Here is a 16,939-nt window from a genome sequence, read left to right on the forward strand (position 1 = left end):
TCAGTAGACTGTGAGTGGTATGTGGACGGGAGCCAATCGCTGCAAAGTGACTCTGAAGAAGATGACAAGCCCTGCTCCAGTCACATCCGGAAGCTGACTGGTCCACGCACGGCCAAAGCATGAGAAAACTCATCGCAGGATTCATGTTCCTTAAAATTTAGACTTTTACAGTAAGGACTTCAACTGACCTTCCTCAGACTGAGGACTGCTCCCAGTGTATACATCAAGTCACTGAGGTAGGACAAAAGGTTGCTATGGTCCTATTATTTTATAGTTATTGTAAATGTACTGGAACTCTAAAAAGAACTTGTTTGTATAATGTTATTCTATACAAGGTATGCAGCCCAGGAAATGACCAACCCGATGTGTGTTATGCCCCATCTGAGCCTCCCATGACCACAGTTTTTAAAATAAGATTAAGGACTGGGGACTAGTGAAGGCTCATAAATGATACGAGTAAAGTGTTAGCCAAAACAGAAGAAAAAGAGGTGCCCAAACAAGTCACCTTAAAATTTGATGCCTGTGCTGTCATTAATAGTAACAAGTTAGGAATAAGGTATGGTTCTCTTAATTAAAAAAGAGGCTATATGGCAGAAAATAAGTACATCTGTCATAAATTAGGACTATGTGGAAATAAATGTAAATACTAGTCTTGTGTCATTTAGGCCACTTAAATTAAAAAAACAAATGAAAAGGATCCAGCCCACCTTCAGAAATGAAAAAATGGCCCTTCCCGTACTAAGGGACAATGTAACCCCTTAGAGCTAGTAATAACCAATCCCCTTGATCCTCGCTGAAAAAAAGAGGAGCGTGTGACCTTAGGAATCAACAGAGCCGGACTGGATCCTCGAATAAATATCTTGGTTTGAGGAGAAGTTTACAAACGCTCTCCTGAGCCAGTATTTCAAACTTTCTATGATGAATTAAATGTGCCAGTACCAGAAATTCCAGGAAAAACAAGAATTTTTGTTTGTTTGTTTTTGCAATTAGCCGAGCATGTAGCACAGTCTCTCAATGTCACTTCATGTCATGTATGTGGAGGAACTGTAATAGGAGATCAATGGCCATAGGAAGCCCGAGAATTAGTACCTACAGACTCAGTTCCTGATGAATTCCTGGCTCAAAAGAATCACCGTGATAATTTCTGGGTCCTAAAAGCCTCAATTATTGGACAATATTCCATAGCTAGAGAAGGAAAAGAATTCACTCACCCCATAGGATGACTTAGTTGTCTGAGACAGAAACTGTATAACAGTACCACAAAAACAGTCACTTGGTGAAGTTCAAATCACACAGAGAGAAATCAATTTAGTAAATTCCCAAAGTTGCAAACCGTGTGGACCCACCCAGAGTCCCACTGGGACTGGACAGCCCCCACTGGATTATACTGGATATGTGGGCATAGAGTTACGCCAAATTACCTGACCAGTAGGCAGGTAGTTGTGTTACTGGCACTATTAAACCATCTTTCTTCCTACTGCCCATAAAAACAGGTGAACTCCTAGGCTTCCCTGTCTATGCTTCCTGCAAAAAGACAAGTACAGCTATAGGAAATTGAAGAAAATGATAAATGGCCCTCTAAGAGAATCATACAATATTATAAGCCTGCTACTTAGGCACAAGATGGCTCGTGAGGATACCATACCCCCATTTACATGATCAACCAAATCATACGGTTACAAGCTGTCTTAAAAATAATCACTAATAAAACCGGAAGAGCCTTGACTATTCTGGCCCGGCAAGAAACTCAGATGAGAAATGCTATCTATCAAAATAGATGAGCTTTTGACTACTTGCTAGCAGCTGAAGGAGAGGTCTATATGAAATTTAACTTTACTAATTGCTGCCTACACACAGATAATCAAGGGCAAGTAGTTGAAGACATAGTTAGAGATATGACAAAACTGGCACATGTGCCCATGCAAGTGTGGCATGGATTTGATCCTAAGGCCATGTTTAGAAAATGGTTCCCAGTGCTAGGAAGATTTAAAACTCTTATAATAAGAGTTGTAATAGTAATAGGAACCTACTTACTGCTCCCTTGTTTGCTACCTGTACTTCTTCAAATGATAAAAAGCTTCATCACTACCTTAGTTCACCAAAATGCTTCAGCACAAGTGTACAATATGAATCACTATCAATCTGTCTTGCAAGAAGACATAGGTAGTAAAAATGAAAGTGAGAACTCCCACTATTGAGTGAGAGTCTCAAAGGAGGGGGATAAGGGAGGAGACCACCCCTCATATTGTCTTATGCCCAATTTCTGCCTCCAAAGAAAGAAAAAGTAAAAACTAAAAGGCAGAAATGAAATCCATAGGCAGACAGCTCGGTGCCACACCCTGGGCCTGGTAGTTAAAGATCGACCCCTGACCTAATTGGTTTTGTTATCTATAGATTACAGACATTGTATAGAAAAGCACTGTGAAAATCCCTATCCTATTTTGTTCAGATCTAATTACTGGTGCATGCAGCCCCCAGTCATGTACCCTCTGCTTGCTCAATCGATCACAACCCTCTCACGTGCACCCCCTTAGAGTTGTGAGCCCTTAAAAGGACAGGAATTGCTCACTCGAGGGAGCTCGGCTCTTGAGACAGGAGTCTTGCTGATGCCCCTGGCCAAATAAACCCCTTCCTTCTTTAACTCAGTGTCTGAGGAGTTTTGTCTGCAGCTCGTCCTGCTACATTATCACTTAGTAAATGCTAGTAGAACCAGATTTTAGGTAAGTCCTATGGCGATCCACACACCAAGCTAACATTTGTCCCAAGCCTGAACAAAAATTAAGCAGCTGCAATTAACTGAGGCTAGGCAAAGTTCACCAAAGGTGTGCCCTCCAGCCATCTTCTCCTGTTGGTAAGTTCTGTCTTTTGGGGGAGGGCTGAAGTGAGGAGACTCTTGCTGAGGAGGAATGATAGTGGCTCTGTGTCTGGCTGATTTTCAGTTGCCTTCATTCTGCACTTTAGTGAGGAAATGAAGCTGAGATGGGCAAGAGGGAATGGAATAGGTATGGGAGGGAGAATGAGACAGACTTTGGGGAATTAAGGGAACTCTTAATCTCTCCTATGGAGTTTTGGTCTGTACATCACTTATCTCTCCTAAATCTTGCTATTGGGCTCTTTTACCATAGTCCTCCTTCATATGAATATGTACTAAGCCATTTCTGAAAAGCAAGCTTTTCTGGATGAAAACAAAGAAGTCAACTGGCCTTCACGTTCCATCTGGTCACCCCCCTCCCCTACCCCGACGCACCTCCTCCAGGCTCACTGCTGCCACTGCAGAATCAGTGCCCATGGACTCTAGGACCCTCTGGTCTCACAGGCCTTTGTCAAATAACAGGACTAACCAACAATGTCTTCCCACAAAAGGAAAAGAGATTCCTGGGGGCAGGGATGAGGCATTTTCATAAGCTACACACACACACACACACACACACACACACACACACACACTCAAAAATAGTGACCTGGATGGAATCTGGGGACCAGAAGAGTCATCCAAGGTTAGAGCAGAGTTTGGGGTAACCTGGGGACTCCCTCAACGGGAATAAGATGCCCAGCGATGATTCAGACAGTTAGTTAAGAAGCATTTTAGGGAGCATTGGTTAGTATGCTAGGCACCAAAGATACCACAATGGCTCCCCTCATGGCATCTGCAGGAAAAAAAAAAAGAAGAAAGGACACTGCCCAGGGCCTATGCAGGAGGAGGTCTCCTTGTGCTAGTGCTCTGGTCCTTGGGCAAAGCCCTCATTGAATTTCCTACTGATTTCAGGCTGCACAACCTATTGAAAACCTAACAGAATGTGTTTACATCTACTTTTTAAAAGTATTTTATTTTTGAAATGATTGTAGGGCTTACCTCAAATGTTGTTCTTTGTACCATGACAGTGAGTGGAGATTTTAGATGCTTACAAATGTTTATATGAGGATTTCATCTCTTCTCCTGGACTAATGGCTGGAACATAATTATGAACTGTGCTTGTTAACCAAATAGAGATATTCCATGAGACAAGAAGGCTGATTCCTAATATGGAGGTGTCCTTGGGCCAGGGCCCACTTATCCTGGTATCCATCTCCTCCTCCCGACACAGAGGTGCCTTCATTAGTAGAGGAAAGAAAGAGGTCTTTGTGATTATGTAATTCCCAGACCACCCTACACAGACAATAAAACTGAATGTGAGAGAAGCCGGGTGAAATAACAGCTCAGAAATCATAGAATACCAGTGCAGCAAGGGCCTAAGAGGTTATTTAGCCTAATCTTCTAATGTTAGAAATGGGCAAATAACACCAAAAGGGGAAGAGACCTGTCTAAGATTACATGGCCAGCTAATGGTGGGCTATTTTCATAAAGGTAAATATGGGGAGATTCATTCCACAGAAATTCTAATAACTATGTGTTTGATGATATTATGGTAAGCAGGAGGGCTCTCACCATAGTGTGTGACAAGTGGCTGCAATGCAACATGACCAGTGCTACCACAGAGTATAGACAAGGCACTGTGGGACCACAGAGGAGGAAGCCTCTCACTCTTCCTGGGGGCACTGGGGAAGGTTTCATGCAAAAGGGGACTTCTGAGTTGGGTCTTTATGAATGAATAGAAGTTGGTTGTATAGGAAAGGAAAAAGGTCTTTCCAGAATATGGAACAGCATGTAAAAGCATAAACATATGAAAGAACATGATGTGTTTGGGGGATAAAGAGTGGTTTCCCGTGGTAAAAATGGAGATTTATCGGAAGGGAAATAGAGGAGACGGCAAAAAGGTAAAGGAAGGGGTAGCTGTGAAGGCTTTGGACAGCATGCTAAGAAGTTTGTCCTGGAGAGAAGTTATCTTTATGCTTTAAAAAACAATGTAGTGGCAAAAGGATGAAGAATGGGTTGAACAAAAATAGACCCATGACAGGAAGTCTAGCTAGGTGGATAACACAGTATTTCAGGTGGAAAATAGAGTAAATATTTTGAAAATGAACAAACAATCCAGAGCACTTGTGAAGGCTGAATTAAAGCAGTGATATTTAGATGGTAGACTCAGCAGGATTTCATAAAAGATGATTAGACATGAGGAATAAAATGGAGGATGGGGCAGCAAACTACTGCCCTTGGGTCATGTGCAGGCTGCCATCTATTTTGTAGAGCCCGAGTGCTGAGAATGGTTTTTACATTCTCATGTACATGTAAATGCTTCCTTCAATAGCTGAGAAGGAACAAAAGAAGCATCTTTCACGTAATTTCACATGAAAATCATGTGAAATTCAAATTTCAGTGACTATAACTAAAATTTTATGGGAACATAGCCAGCCACACTTGTTCACTGACCTATTGTCTATGGCAGCAAAGACAGAGTTGAATAGGACTCATAAAGCCTTAGATATTTACTATTTGGCCCTTTCAGAAAAAGTTGCTGACCTCCTGCAGGATTCTCCAATTCAGTTAAAATCAGTTCATCTTTCCAGTTGCCCAGACCAAAACCTTTGAAGTCATCTTAATTCTACTCTTACCCGCCATCCAATCTTTCATCAAGATCTGCTGTATTTTAAAAATATATCCAGAATTTGACACTCACTCACTCCTTCCCTTGCTACCACTCTGTTCCTGAACACAGCCATGTCTCAGCTGGGTCATTCTAGTAGCCTTTACTTATTTATTTGTTATTTATTGAGACAGGGTCTTGCTCTGTCACATATACTAGAGTGCAGTGGTGCAATCATGGCTCACTGCCGTCCCACACTCCTGGGATCAAGCGATCCTCCCATGTCAGCCTCCTGAGTAGCTGGGACTACAGGTGTGCACCAACACCCATGGCTAATTTTTTGTAGAGATGGGGTTTCACCATGTTGCCCAGGCTGGTCTTGAACTCCTGAGCTCAAGCAATCTGCCCACTTGGCCTCCCAAAGAGTTGGGATTACAGGTGTGAGCCACCATGCCCAGCCTCATTCTAGAAACCTTTTGCCTTATCTCATCTTTTGCTTCATCTCTGCCTGCTTCAGTCACTTAACACCATCTGAGCAATGGTGTTTTAGCACCATCAGTTAAAACAGAATTGAGATCACGCCATTCCTCTGCACAAAGTCTTCCCAAGTCTTCCCATATAACTCTGAGTAAAGGCCCAAGTTTTACAATGGCTTCCAGGGCCCTACACGTCCTGCCTCTCCCCTTTCTCTTGTTATGCCTGGGACCAACCCCCATTCCACAATCATGCTCACTCTCTTCTCCAGTCACATCAACCTCCTTATTGGTCCTCAATAATGTACCATGTCCACACCTGCCTCAAGATTCTTGCATCTGTCATTCCTTCCACCTGTAATGTTCTTTTCCAAGATATACATATGGTTCTCTCCATCACCTCCTTCAGATTGGGACTCAAATCTACCCTTCTCAGTGAGGCCTTCTCTAGCCATCCTACTTAATATTGACAACCATCCTCAGACCACAACCCGCCATTTCTCTTTTTCTTGCTTTATTTTGCTCTCTAGCACTTACTACCACTCAAACAAAAAACATACATTACCAATTTATCTTGTTTATTGCCTGTCTGCCCTATTAGAATGTAAGCTCCAGGAAGGCAGGAGTTTTTGTTTTGTTTTCCTTTCTAGCGCCTAGTACAGTGCATGGTACATGTTAGGCACTCAATAAATAATTGCTGAAAGAATGGGAATAATGGATCAGAAAGTGACTAGGAGATAAGAAAAGAGAAGCAGGTAGAGATAACTCTTTCAAGGCATCTGGTGAGTAGCTAAAGAGGAAACCAGTTATCAGGAGATTTTCTCCAAATGGGAAAGACTCAAGCATATTTACAGAACGTCAGGGCAACAGAGTGGCAAAAAAAGATGGGATATGATAAATAGCATATCTGGCTATGCCAAGTCTGGGAGGAAGCTGACATAAATGGCCTTATGAGCAAGAAGAGAAGGGACCTTCTTGGAAGGGACTAGGGCAGGAGGGGAGCACAAAAAGACATTTGCACATATGGATGGGACTGGCCGGATATGGTAGAAAGAGAACTTGAAGGAGCTCATAGCTGGTCTCAATTTTCCATTTGAAGATCCACTGAAGGGTTTTAGGGGCTATGGACAACAACTTGGGTTTGAATTTCAAGAGTCCACTTATATGCAAATTTTTAAAATAAATGTATTAGAAAGTTTTTTGAGAACTGCAACAGTTTGAAAAAATTACAGATGAATTTTGTGATCTAGAAGTATCAAAAAAAAATTAAGAAAAAGTTAGATATGCCCAGGAGTTCAAGACCCACGAGGGTAACATAGCAAGACCGTGTCTATACAAAAAAGATGTACTTTGGAAAAATGAGAATGCACACTGATTAGAAGAAAAGGGAAGCTCTGCAGTGCTAAGGGTTCTACTCACTCTAGAAACCATAAATTTGTTGCAAGGTTTGTGGATTTTTCTCTAGCAACACTGGGCAGCCAATGAGAATCAAGTGGTCAGAACCAGTATTATTAGAAGAATTATGAAATTAAAGCCTTCATTGGATACTTCAGGTCCTGATCAAAATGTAAAACTCTGGGGGATAAAATCTTAAATGAATGGGTAAACGACAGGAATGACCAGTGCTGCCGGCCTAATTTGGGTGCCTTCAGCAGACAGGTACCACTCAAGTTGGTGTTCCTTGAAAGAGCACGTCTTGAGGACAGTTTCAGAGAAAGAAAGTTGAAAAGTGGCCCTCTGGCAAGTAGACTCTGAAAGGGTAGTGAAAGAATCCACACAGGAGGACCATGTCCAGCAGAAATGGAATTGAAAACCCAAAAGATGATGAAAAAGATCAACAGAGAAAAACAAAAGTCATTTAAGCTACAACTCATAAGAATGGGCCCAGATATTTTAAAGTGCTGAAATGTGTCATCTTGGGAAAACGGAGGATCTCACTTGCAAAGAAAGATCCCTTAACTCCTAAAGGGACAAAACAGTGTCCCGCAGGCTCCATACAGTCATGGGCTACTAGGCTATTTACAGAACCTGAAAAAGTCAGTGCAGTCCATAACAAAAAGACTATTTCAAATTTCAAAGACCAATGAAAATTGAGTTGTCAATTTTAATAGCTACCATTACTTGTGCCATGCAATGCATTTCCAACATTGTCGATCTCATTTAAACCTGGCAACTTCCATGTAAAGAAGGAATTCTTATTCTCATTTTATAGATGAAGACACAGAGGCTTACAGGGGTTAAGTAACTTGTCTTAAGTCATAGAATAAATAAGGGATTGAACCAGAAATCAAATTGAAATGTATCTAATCCTAAAGACCATGCTTTTAACTCCTGTTCTCTCTTGGACTCTAACACTGTTTTTTCTTATGAAAACACAGGAATGATGACTAGTTGAGTGCATTCTTATGAAACTCATAGTCATTCTATGATGTAGGTTTCCTTAGGAGGACATTTTTTTACATGAAATTATTGACTTAGAGTTGATCCTTGAACAACACAGGTTTGAACTGCAAGGGTCCACTTACACGCAAATTTTTTCAACAACTATATGGGAAAATATTTTTGGAGATCTGTGACAATTAGAAAAACCTTGAGATGAACCATGTAGCCTAGAAATATTTAAAAAAATAAGAAAAAGTTGCTCATGTCACAAATGCGTAAAATATACATCAATACTTGTCTGTCTTCTCATTTACTACCATAAAATGTAAACAAATCTATTATAAAAAGTTAGAACTTATCGAAATGTCAGAATGTATACATACACACAAAAACTGTGTGATGCCATTTGTAGATAAGAAAAAATGTAAATGTAAAGATTAAATCCTCACTGCACAAAATGAACTGTAGTACATACTGTACTACTATAATAATTTCACAGCTACCTCCTGTTGCTATTGTGGTGAGCTCTAGAGTTGCAAGTATCTGCTTAAAACACCATATGACACCAATCATCTCCACGTGAACAGTTCATCTCTCCAGTAAATTGCGTACAGCAGTTAAAAGTGATCTCTTGAGATTCTCGCATATTTTTCATCATGTTTAGTGAAATACCATAAATCTTGAATAACACCATGGGACTCTAACGAAGTGCCACTAAAGATGCTAAAAGTACTCCCAAGTATCAGAGAAAAGTCATGACATTATAAGAAAAGTTGAATTGCTTGATACGTACCATAGGTTGAGGTGTGCAGCTGTGGTTACCTGCCATTTCAGTCAGACGACGTAAACTTACAGTATCGATAAATGCAGCACAGTTCTGCAAATGTATTTTCCCTTCCTTATGATTTTCTTAATAACATTTTCTTTTCTCCAGTTTCTTTGTTGTAAGAATACAGTATATAATACAAAATATGTGTTGATTGACTATTATCAGTAAGGCTTCCGGTCAACAGTAGGCTATTAGTTAAGTTTGGGGGGAGTTAAAAACTAAACACAGATTTTTGACCATATAAGGGGTCAATGTCCATAACCCCCACATAGTTCAAGGGTCAACTGTATTCTAACCAGTATCATATCTTTCCATTTGTTGTGTCCTACAGTGGGGCACAGCAGGTACGAAATGAATGAATGGGAGTCCTTGGGCCTATGAGAACGCTACACCAAAGCACTGAGATAATTTGTGGACAGACTGATGGCAGTGATCTTGAGGAATGAAGAATGGGAGGTTCAAGAACACCAGAGAGAAAGTGGAAGAAGGCAGATTCCACAGAGCACAAAGCTGTGAGCTTATCCAGGATGCAGAGCAAGACCTGGCCTTATTATTACTGAAGTGATGGTTAATGGCACCCCACACCTACTAACCATTACTTCAGCACTGATCATTGAGATCCAGCACATACTCACTAAGGACAGTCATTTCAGACCAATCCACTGCCTTCTTTGCCTGGGCTTGCAGAAATACCATAAGCCGCAGCAAGCAGCTGGAGCTGGGTGGTGGCTGACCCTTCAGAAGAGGTTCTATGTTCTTCCATTCACCCATTTACAGCCCCTGGATTAGCTGACAGACTGAATGACGAATCAGGACTTTACAGTGAAATACAACAGGGATGAAAATAAGATCTTGCACTTGGTTTCAAAAACCCAACTGAGTAAATCCAAGATAGGGAAGGCTGTGATTTAGGAGCAACAAATATAAAAATGTCTTTGAGTAAGCTGATAGCAAGCTCAATGAGAGATCACAGTGTGACGTGGCTGGCAGAATAGTTAGAAGCAACCTTAGCTGCATTAAAGGAGCATAGTGTCTGTGCTAGAATAAGGGAGGTGACAGTCCTAATCTGGGGTGGCTGGCCTGCACTACAGCCGTACTATGGTGACTTCTGGAGAGCTCACTTTGAGAAGGTCTGGTAACAGGTCGATCTGCTAGGTATTCTCCATTTCCCCCGTCCCCACTGTGATCCATTCTCTGTACTGCTCTGTGCACTATGGAAGCTGCCCCTATATATTGCAGATCCCTTGCTCTGATGGGTTCCCACTGGGTTCAGCCCCAGTAGGTGATGCAAGGGCAAGAAGACAGAGAACATGCAGAATGTGCATTTCTTGTGCCACTCTCTTCTTGCTCTGTCTGCACATTTCTGACAGTGGCTGCATCCCTCTATGACTATAGTTCCAGTCCAGCAGCCCCTCGTCCATAGCCCCAGCTTGTAATAGGTTCCAATTTGCTTCCCTTGTCCCTCAGGCCTCTGAGTGATTAAGAGCTTCCCCCTGTTGCTAGCCCCTAGGGACCTCAGCATCCCGTCTTAGTTCCCTTAACCCTGCCCACAGCTCTGTCAATAGCCCCTTCACTAAACTATTTTCAAAATCTCAACAAATTGGCCTTTTTCCTGCAGGGACCCTGACTGAAACTAAAGAGACAAGATGCAAAAGACCTTAAAATTATGTCTGTGAGGAATAGAGGATGTTGGGCCCAGTGGCGAGAAGACTCAAGAAAGCAGGATAGCCTACTTCAGCAAGGTATCAATAAAAGGCCACCCCAGACTCATTCTCTGGCTCCAACAGTAATAGGTACAGAGAGATACATTTTGGGCTAAATATAAAATAAACCTTTCTACAGAGTAGGTAAAGATGGTTCTCCTGGTAGCAGATATTTTTTATTGCATGAGCTTCAATATTTCTCAGTTGCCCCATCTTAAACCGGATGAGACTATGTCAGGAATGCTGTAAGGAATAAGTTAGAAACATGGTCTAGAAAAGAGCTTTCCAAGCCAGGGTTTCATGATTTGCCACCAACTGTACACTACTCAGTGGGTTACCAAAATAACCAATGTGGGGAAACTTTCGTATGTTTTTGCTGCTTCTCGTTTCAATCTAAAGAACAGAAGTCTAGTTCTTCAAGTCTGATAATCCTGAACACTGAAGACGTTTTTATACTTTAAGATGACTTACAAACATGAAACATTTTACACAGCATCACAGCTTTCAAAAGGTTATTTCCAATTCACGGGCAATCTATTAAAAACATTTTTTAGGGGGCAAGAGAAGTTGATTAATGGTTACAAATATACCATTTGATAGAAGAAGACCTAGTGTTAGATTGGTAAAGTAACTATATTTTACAATAACCTCTTGTATATTTCAAAATATCTAGAATTCCAGTGGTCTAGCATAGAGAAAAGGCAAATATTTAAGGTGATGGATATCCCAAGTACACTGATTTTGTCAGAGGCATGTGAACCAGAGCAACTCCATCTTGAATGGGGCTAGGTAAAATAAGGCTGAGTGAGACCCACTGGACTGCACTCCCAGAAGGTTAAGGCATTCTAACTTACAGGATGAGATAGGATGTCGGCACAAGACACAGGTCATAAAGACCTTGCTGATAAAACAGGTTGCAGTAAAGAAGTCGGCTAAAACCCAAAACCAAAATGGCCATCAGTGCAGACACTGGTCTTCTGCATTGATACACTCCCACCAGTACCATGACAGTTTACACATGCCATGGCAACGTTACCCTATATGGTCTAAAGAGGAGGCATGAATAATCCACCCCTTGTTTAGCATACCATCAAGAAATAACCATAAAAATGGACAACCAGCATCCCCAGGCTGCTCTGTCTATGGAGTAGCCATTCTTTTATTAATCTACTTTCTTAATAAACTTGCTTTCACTTTACTGTGTGGACTCATCCTGAATGCTTTCTTGTGTGAGATCCAAGAACCCTCTCTTGGGGTCTGGATTGGGACCCCTTTCCTGTAACAACTTGAGCTTTACAAATTATATGAATGTATTAATCACATGTGCCCCAAAACTATGTACATCATGCGTCAATTCAAAAAATGTTTAAAACAAAAAATTTTAACTCAGCAACTTCTATCTACACACCAATCTTCTATCTACACATCAGTGCTTCTTGAGAACTGCCACCTCAGTTTTCAAACCAAAAACCAGGACGCAAAATCTGCCCATGGGCAAAAAATATTCTACATGCAAACTACCCTGAAAAAAAAAAAAAAAAGAATAAGGTCGCCTCAATTCACTCTGGTGGGGCGGGGGGAGGCCCACGACGATGTTTGTGTCTCACGCAGGTTTTCTCCTTTGGTAGGGGTTTATCGTGTATTACACCGAGGGCACGCTAGGTTTGCCAGTTTTTCGCTCATTCATTCAACAAACACTCGATGTCCACCTACTCCATTAACAGGGCCCTTCTCGGCCCTCGGGATGGACAAAAGATCCGAAGAGGCCAACGCCACGACGCTGCTACCACAAGACGTCAGCAGGTCCAGGAAACGACCTGATTTTAAGGACCAATGAAGTCAACGAGTGAGAGTGACGGCGCCCAGGAAAGTTGCGGCGGAAACTTGGGAAATGCCAGCCTTCGGGCGCAGAGGGCGGGGCAGGGCCTACCGGATCGCGCTGCCTGCGGTCTGGGGCCCCGCCTGGGCTACGGTCCCGCCGCCTCCGGCCGCCAAGCGGCGCCTGCCCACTGCCCGGCGGGGGCGTCGGCCTGGTCTCCGGCCCAGGAGGGCAACGCCGCAAGCGGGAGGGGCGGCCTCGATGGCCCGCGAGCCCCAGGCTCAGTGTGGCGCGCGAGTCGCTCCTGCCCGACGTGCCCGGGAAGCGCGTGCACTCATCGCCGCGCGCTCCCGAACGGCCCCAGCGCCCCGGCCCCTCGGCCCCTATGGCACCCCCCAGCTCCTACCGCCCGCCCGGCCTGCCTGGCCGCACTCACCCTCCTTGGCTTTCTTCCTCCGGGCCAGGGTCCCTCCGAGTTTCCCCAAGAAGGAATCATCTTTCTTGCGGGACGGAGGCGACTTAGGAGTGGGGGACTTGGGGACAGAAGGCGACTTCTGCGGGGAAGTGGCCATGGCGCGGCTCAGGCAGCCGCGGGCCGGTCGGGACGCGGAGCTGGCGCTGGGCGGACGCGGCGGGCGGCGGCGGCGGGCTGAGGCTGCGGCTTTCCAAACGGAAGCGGAATTATTCCAAGCATTTGAGGCAGCTCACGCTCGCCTTTCCCTTCCCTCGCTCCCTCCCTCGCTCCCTCCCTCGCACCGCCCTCTGCCCTGGAAGGAGCTGCGCTCCCAGGGCCGCGCCCTGCGCCCCTGGGTTGCCCCAAGCAGGGGGGATGCCCCAAAACTGCCACTTGCAGTACAGGAGGCCGTGTGTGCCCAGGTTGGGAGCGCTCGAGCTGGAAAGCTTCATTTACCCAGGCTCTGCACCCATCACACAGCCTGGGGCAAAGCAAATCTGAGAACCAACCCAACCCTGCTACTCTCCCAAGGTCTTCCAGCCGGGGCTGGTGAGCTCGCTCTTCCCCAGCACTACTGCCTGTGGAGTTATCAGGCCCACGTCTTGCGCCCACAAGACTGCAGCTCCTGGAAGAAATTACTAGAGTGAACCAAAATGCGTCCAGGCCCCACCAAAGTGGGCAGAACCAATCACTCCTGAACCTATCCATGATAGTCAACCTCCTCTTCTCTACTCCCTTCCGAGACTGAGAAGCCTGGAGTGCACAAGGGTAAAGCCGAGGCTGCTTATTTTAAGACATCCGTGTTTCTAGCAGCTTATATAAACGAAGATCACACATGGTAGTGGAAACATGAATGGGAAAAGCACAACCATGAGCTCCTACAGGACCTCCCCGAGAATTTATCCTGCTAAATAAAATCGAGTGACAACCAGACTCATTTGAGATAACAGGGGAGTCACACAAAGCACAGTGTTTGAAGGACTCATACTGGAAATGATTAAAAGGCACGTGTTATTGTGCTTGCCCATCTCAAGTTCTCACTCGGGCTGTTTGTCCCTCTGTCTCTCTCACACACGGACTCACAGCGCCTTGGCAACTGTGTTTCCTCCTTATGGCCCCTTCCCTCTAGGCTACGGCTGATTGAACGTGGGTGAACAACTAATCCAAAGGGCGCTACTGCTTTACTGAAGAGCAGCCGATTGGCTAGCCCCAGTTAAGACTCTGCACTAAGCTGGAGAGACTGTTGTCAGAAGTTGTGCTCGTGACTGATGATCACTCGCAGTCAAGACTGGGGTGGCTGTTTCTAACCACGTGCCTGCTGACGAGTAGGGAAACAAAAGAAAGGAGCAAAGAAGTGTGCTCAAAAAGCCACTTGGTCTGCCTAATGGAAACCGTGGGGAGTAGCTGCTTGGACCTGGAATGTTTTCCCAGACCCCACTTGCACTTCCTGCCAAGGCCAGCTGTGCTTCTTCCCAGGAGCTGTTACTCAGCCTTTTATTAACCCATCCACCTTACCTTAGACTAAATAAACTGACAAGCAACAGTTTCAGAGTAGAACTAAAATTTAACAAACAAGACAGTCAATAGAGTCTCAACACTGTATAGGTTCATTTTATCTTTGCTTGAGAGTCATAATTTTACTTTTTTTTTTTTTTTTGGAAAATTCTACTTTAGTTGGTGCCTCTTACCTAACAGCAGAAAAGTCACGATGCCCGCTAGCCTGGGAGGATTACTACAACTCCTCCTCCCAGACAATAAATCTTAAAGGGATGGTGAGAACCCAAAATAGAAGTGTGTTTTGCTTACATCATTAATCATTTTCATTCAGCATATCAGATGTAGGACATCTTCAAAAGTGTATCTCCAGCACCTGGAGCTCTTGTCAGGTAATTAAGAGACACATAGCTCAATAGCTGTGTGATCTTGGAAAGATTTACTCCCTTTTCTGAGTCTCCATTTCCTCATCTACAAAATGAAATGGTTGGTACAGAATGGTGGTTCTCAAACTTGATTGTGCATCACAGTCCCCTAGAAGTTTGTTACATTCACAGGCCCCATCTCCAGAATTCTGATTCAGTAGATCTCAGGTGAAACCAAGGGATAGGTGTTTAAACAGACTCCATCAGGTGATTTCGATGTACTAATAGCTGATTCACACACCGATGTCTTGCCATTTAGGGCTACTTTCAGCTCTAACAGTTTGTGGTTCTTTATTCTTTCAAAAATTGCTAATTTCTGTATGCAAGGCTTAGTCTTAAATGTGGCATAATCAAAATTACCCATGGAGATTCCTTCAACTGCCCATGCATGCTTTTACATATATAATACTCCTCAGTAATTGTTATGTTCATTAAACTTTGAAAACCACTGAGCAAGGCTAAAAGGAAGGGTAAAGTCTTGATTGTTGAATGCTAGCTCCCAGAAAATATCAGCAAAATAAGCTGTGGAAGAAGGCAAAGCTGAATTTTTTGTATACCATGATAAGAAGAGCCCTGCCTTGGCAGAGTCTCAGTAGCATCTGGGAGTAGGGGAAGGGATATTTATAAAGTTTTGGAATCTTGATGAAGACAGGCCTTTCAGTGGGGTGGTGCTTGATTAAGTTTGACTAAGGATCATGATATGATAGATTAGGACTGGTAGACCCAAGGCAAAGCTTTCCAAGATTCTTGGAGAGTAAATAGTCTTTTTAATGCTATCTATTAAAAAGTGTAAGGGGTTTATGTTCATTTCGATGAGATTTGGTGGGAAGTTCTTGAAAAGAACAAGAAAGTTATTCATAGCTTTTATCTTCCTGGGCAAGAAATTTTTGGAAGACAGACAGGGGAATGATAAAGTCCTGTTAATGTATGCAATAACCTACATTGGTGGGAATGGTTTCCAAGGTCTCATTATTATGCCGATATCTTGTTATTCAAGCATTTCTACTGGTAAGATCATTATCAATCTTTCTGGAAAGGCCAGTGGGAATGGGTGGTGAATTATAAATCAGTGCTACTCACAGTGTAGTCTGCAAACCAGTATTGATCTGGATACCATTATTAGCTGCCAAGACCAGCTCGGTCGGGGAGACCCTAACCCAGTGGTGCTAGAGGAATTAAAGAGACACACACAGAAATATAGAGGTATGAAGTGGGAAATCAGGGGTCTCACAGCCTTCAGAGCTGAGAGCCTCAAACAAAGATTTACCCACATATTTATTAATAGCAAGCCAGTCATTAGCATTGTTTCTATAGATATTAGATTAACTAAAAGTATCCCTTATGGGAAACAAAGAGATGGGCCAAATAAAGGGATGGGTTGGGCTAGTTATCTGCAGCAGAAGCATGTCCTTAAGGCACAGATCACTCATGCTATTGTTTGTGGTTTAAGAACGCCTTTAAGAGGTTTTCCACCCCGGGTGGGCCAGGTGTTCCTTGCCCTCATTCTAGTAAACCCACAACCTTCCAGCATGGGTGTTATGGCCATCATGAACATGTCACAGTGCTGCAGAGATTTTGTTTATGGCCAGATTTTGGGGGGCCTGTTCCCAACAATTAGCCAATGACACAAATGTAGAAATTGAGAGTTTTTAGAAACTTTTATAGCAATTTAACAACACTTTATGTCTGTTTAATCTAATAATACAAATCAGGAGCATATATTTTGAATATCTTTTCATTCTATTTTTCTAGTAATTTTTATTTTTATTTTATTTGCAAAAATATTGCTCTATGATGAATTGGTCCTTTAGCGATTGTTTGAGAAGCACTGTTCTACATTGCTCCTGTTTACTTACAGAGTTCATCTACTCTCATTTGATATAATGCTTTTAGAATCC

At 43.2% G+C, this 16,939-nt stretch overlaps 1 protein-coding gene across 1 annotated transcript in view; it reads right to left on the bottom strand.

Moving 5' to 3' along the window:
* The window catches only part of PARVA (parvin alpha), a 163,148-nt gene extending 149,813 nt beyond the window's left edge, over positions 1–13,335 (bottom strand). Inside the window, exon 1 of the mRNA XM_005578596.5 lies at positions 13,105–13,335. Within this exon, the coding sequence (XP_005578653.1) occupies positions 13,105–13,240 (136 nt within the window). The 5' untranslated portion in view covers positions 13,241–13,335. The remainder of the gene's footprint in view (positions 1–13,104) is intronic.
* Between the last annotated feature and the right edge of the window lie 3,604 nt (positions 13,336–16,939).

Source organism: Macaca fascicularis, chromosome 14 (assembly GCF_037993035.2).
Source record: "Macaca fascicularis isolate 582-1 chromosome 14, T2T-MFA8v1.1".
In the NCBI taxonomy this organism is placed as follows: Eukaryota; Metazoa; Chordata; class Mammalia; order Primates; family Cercopithecidae; genus Macaca; species Macaca fascicularis.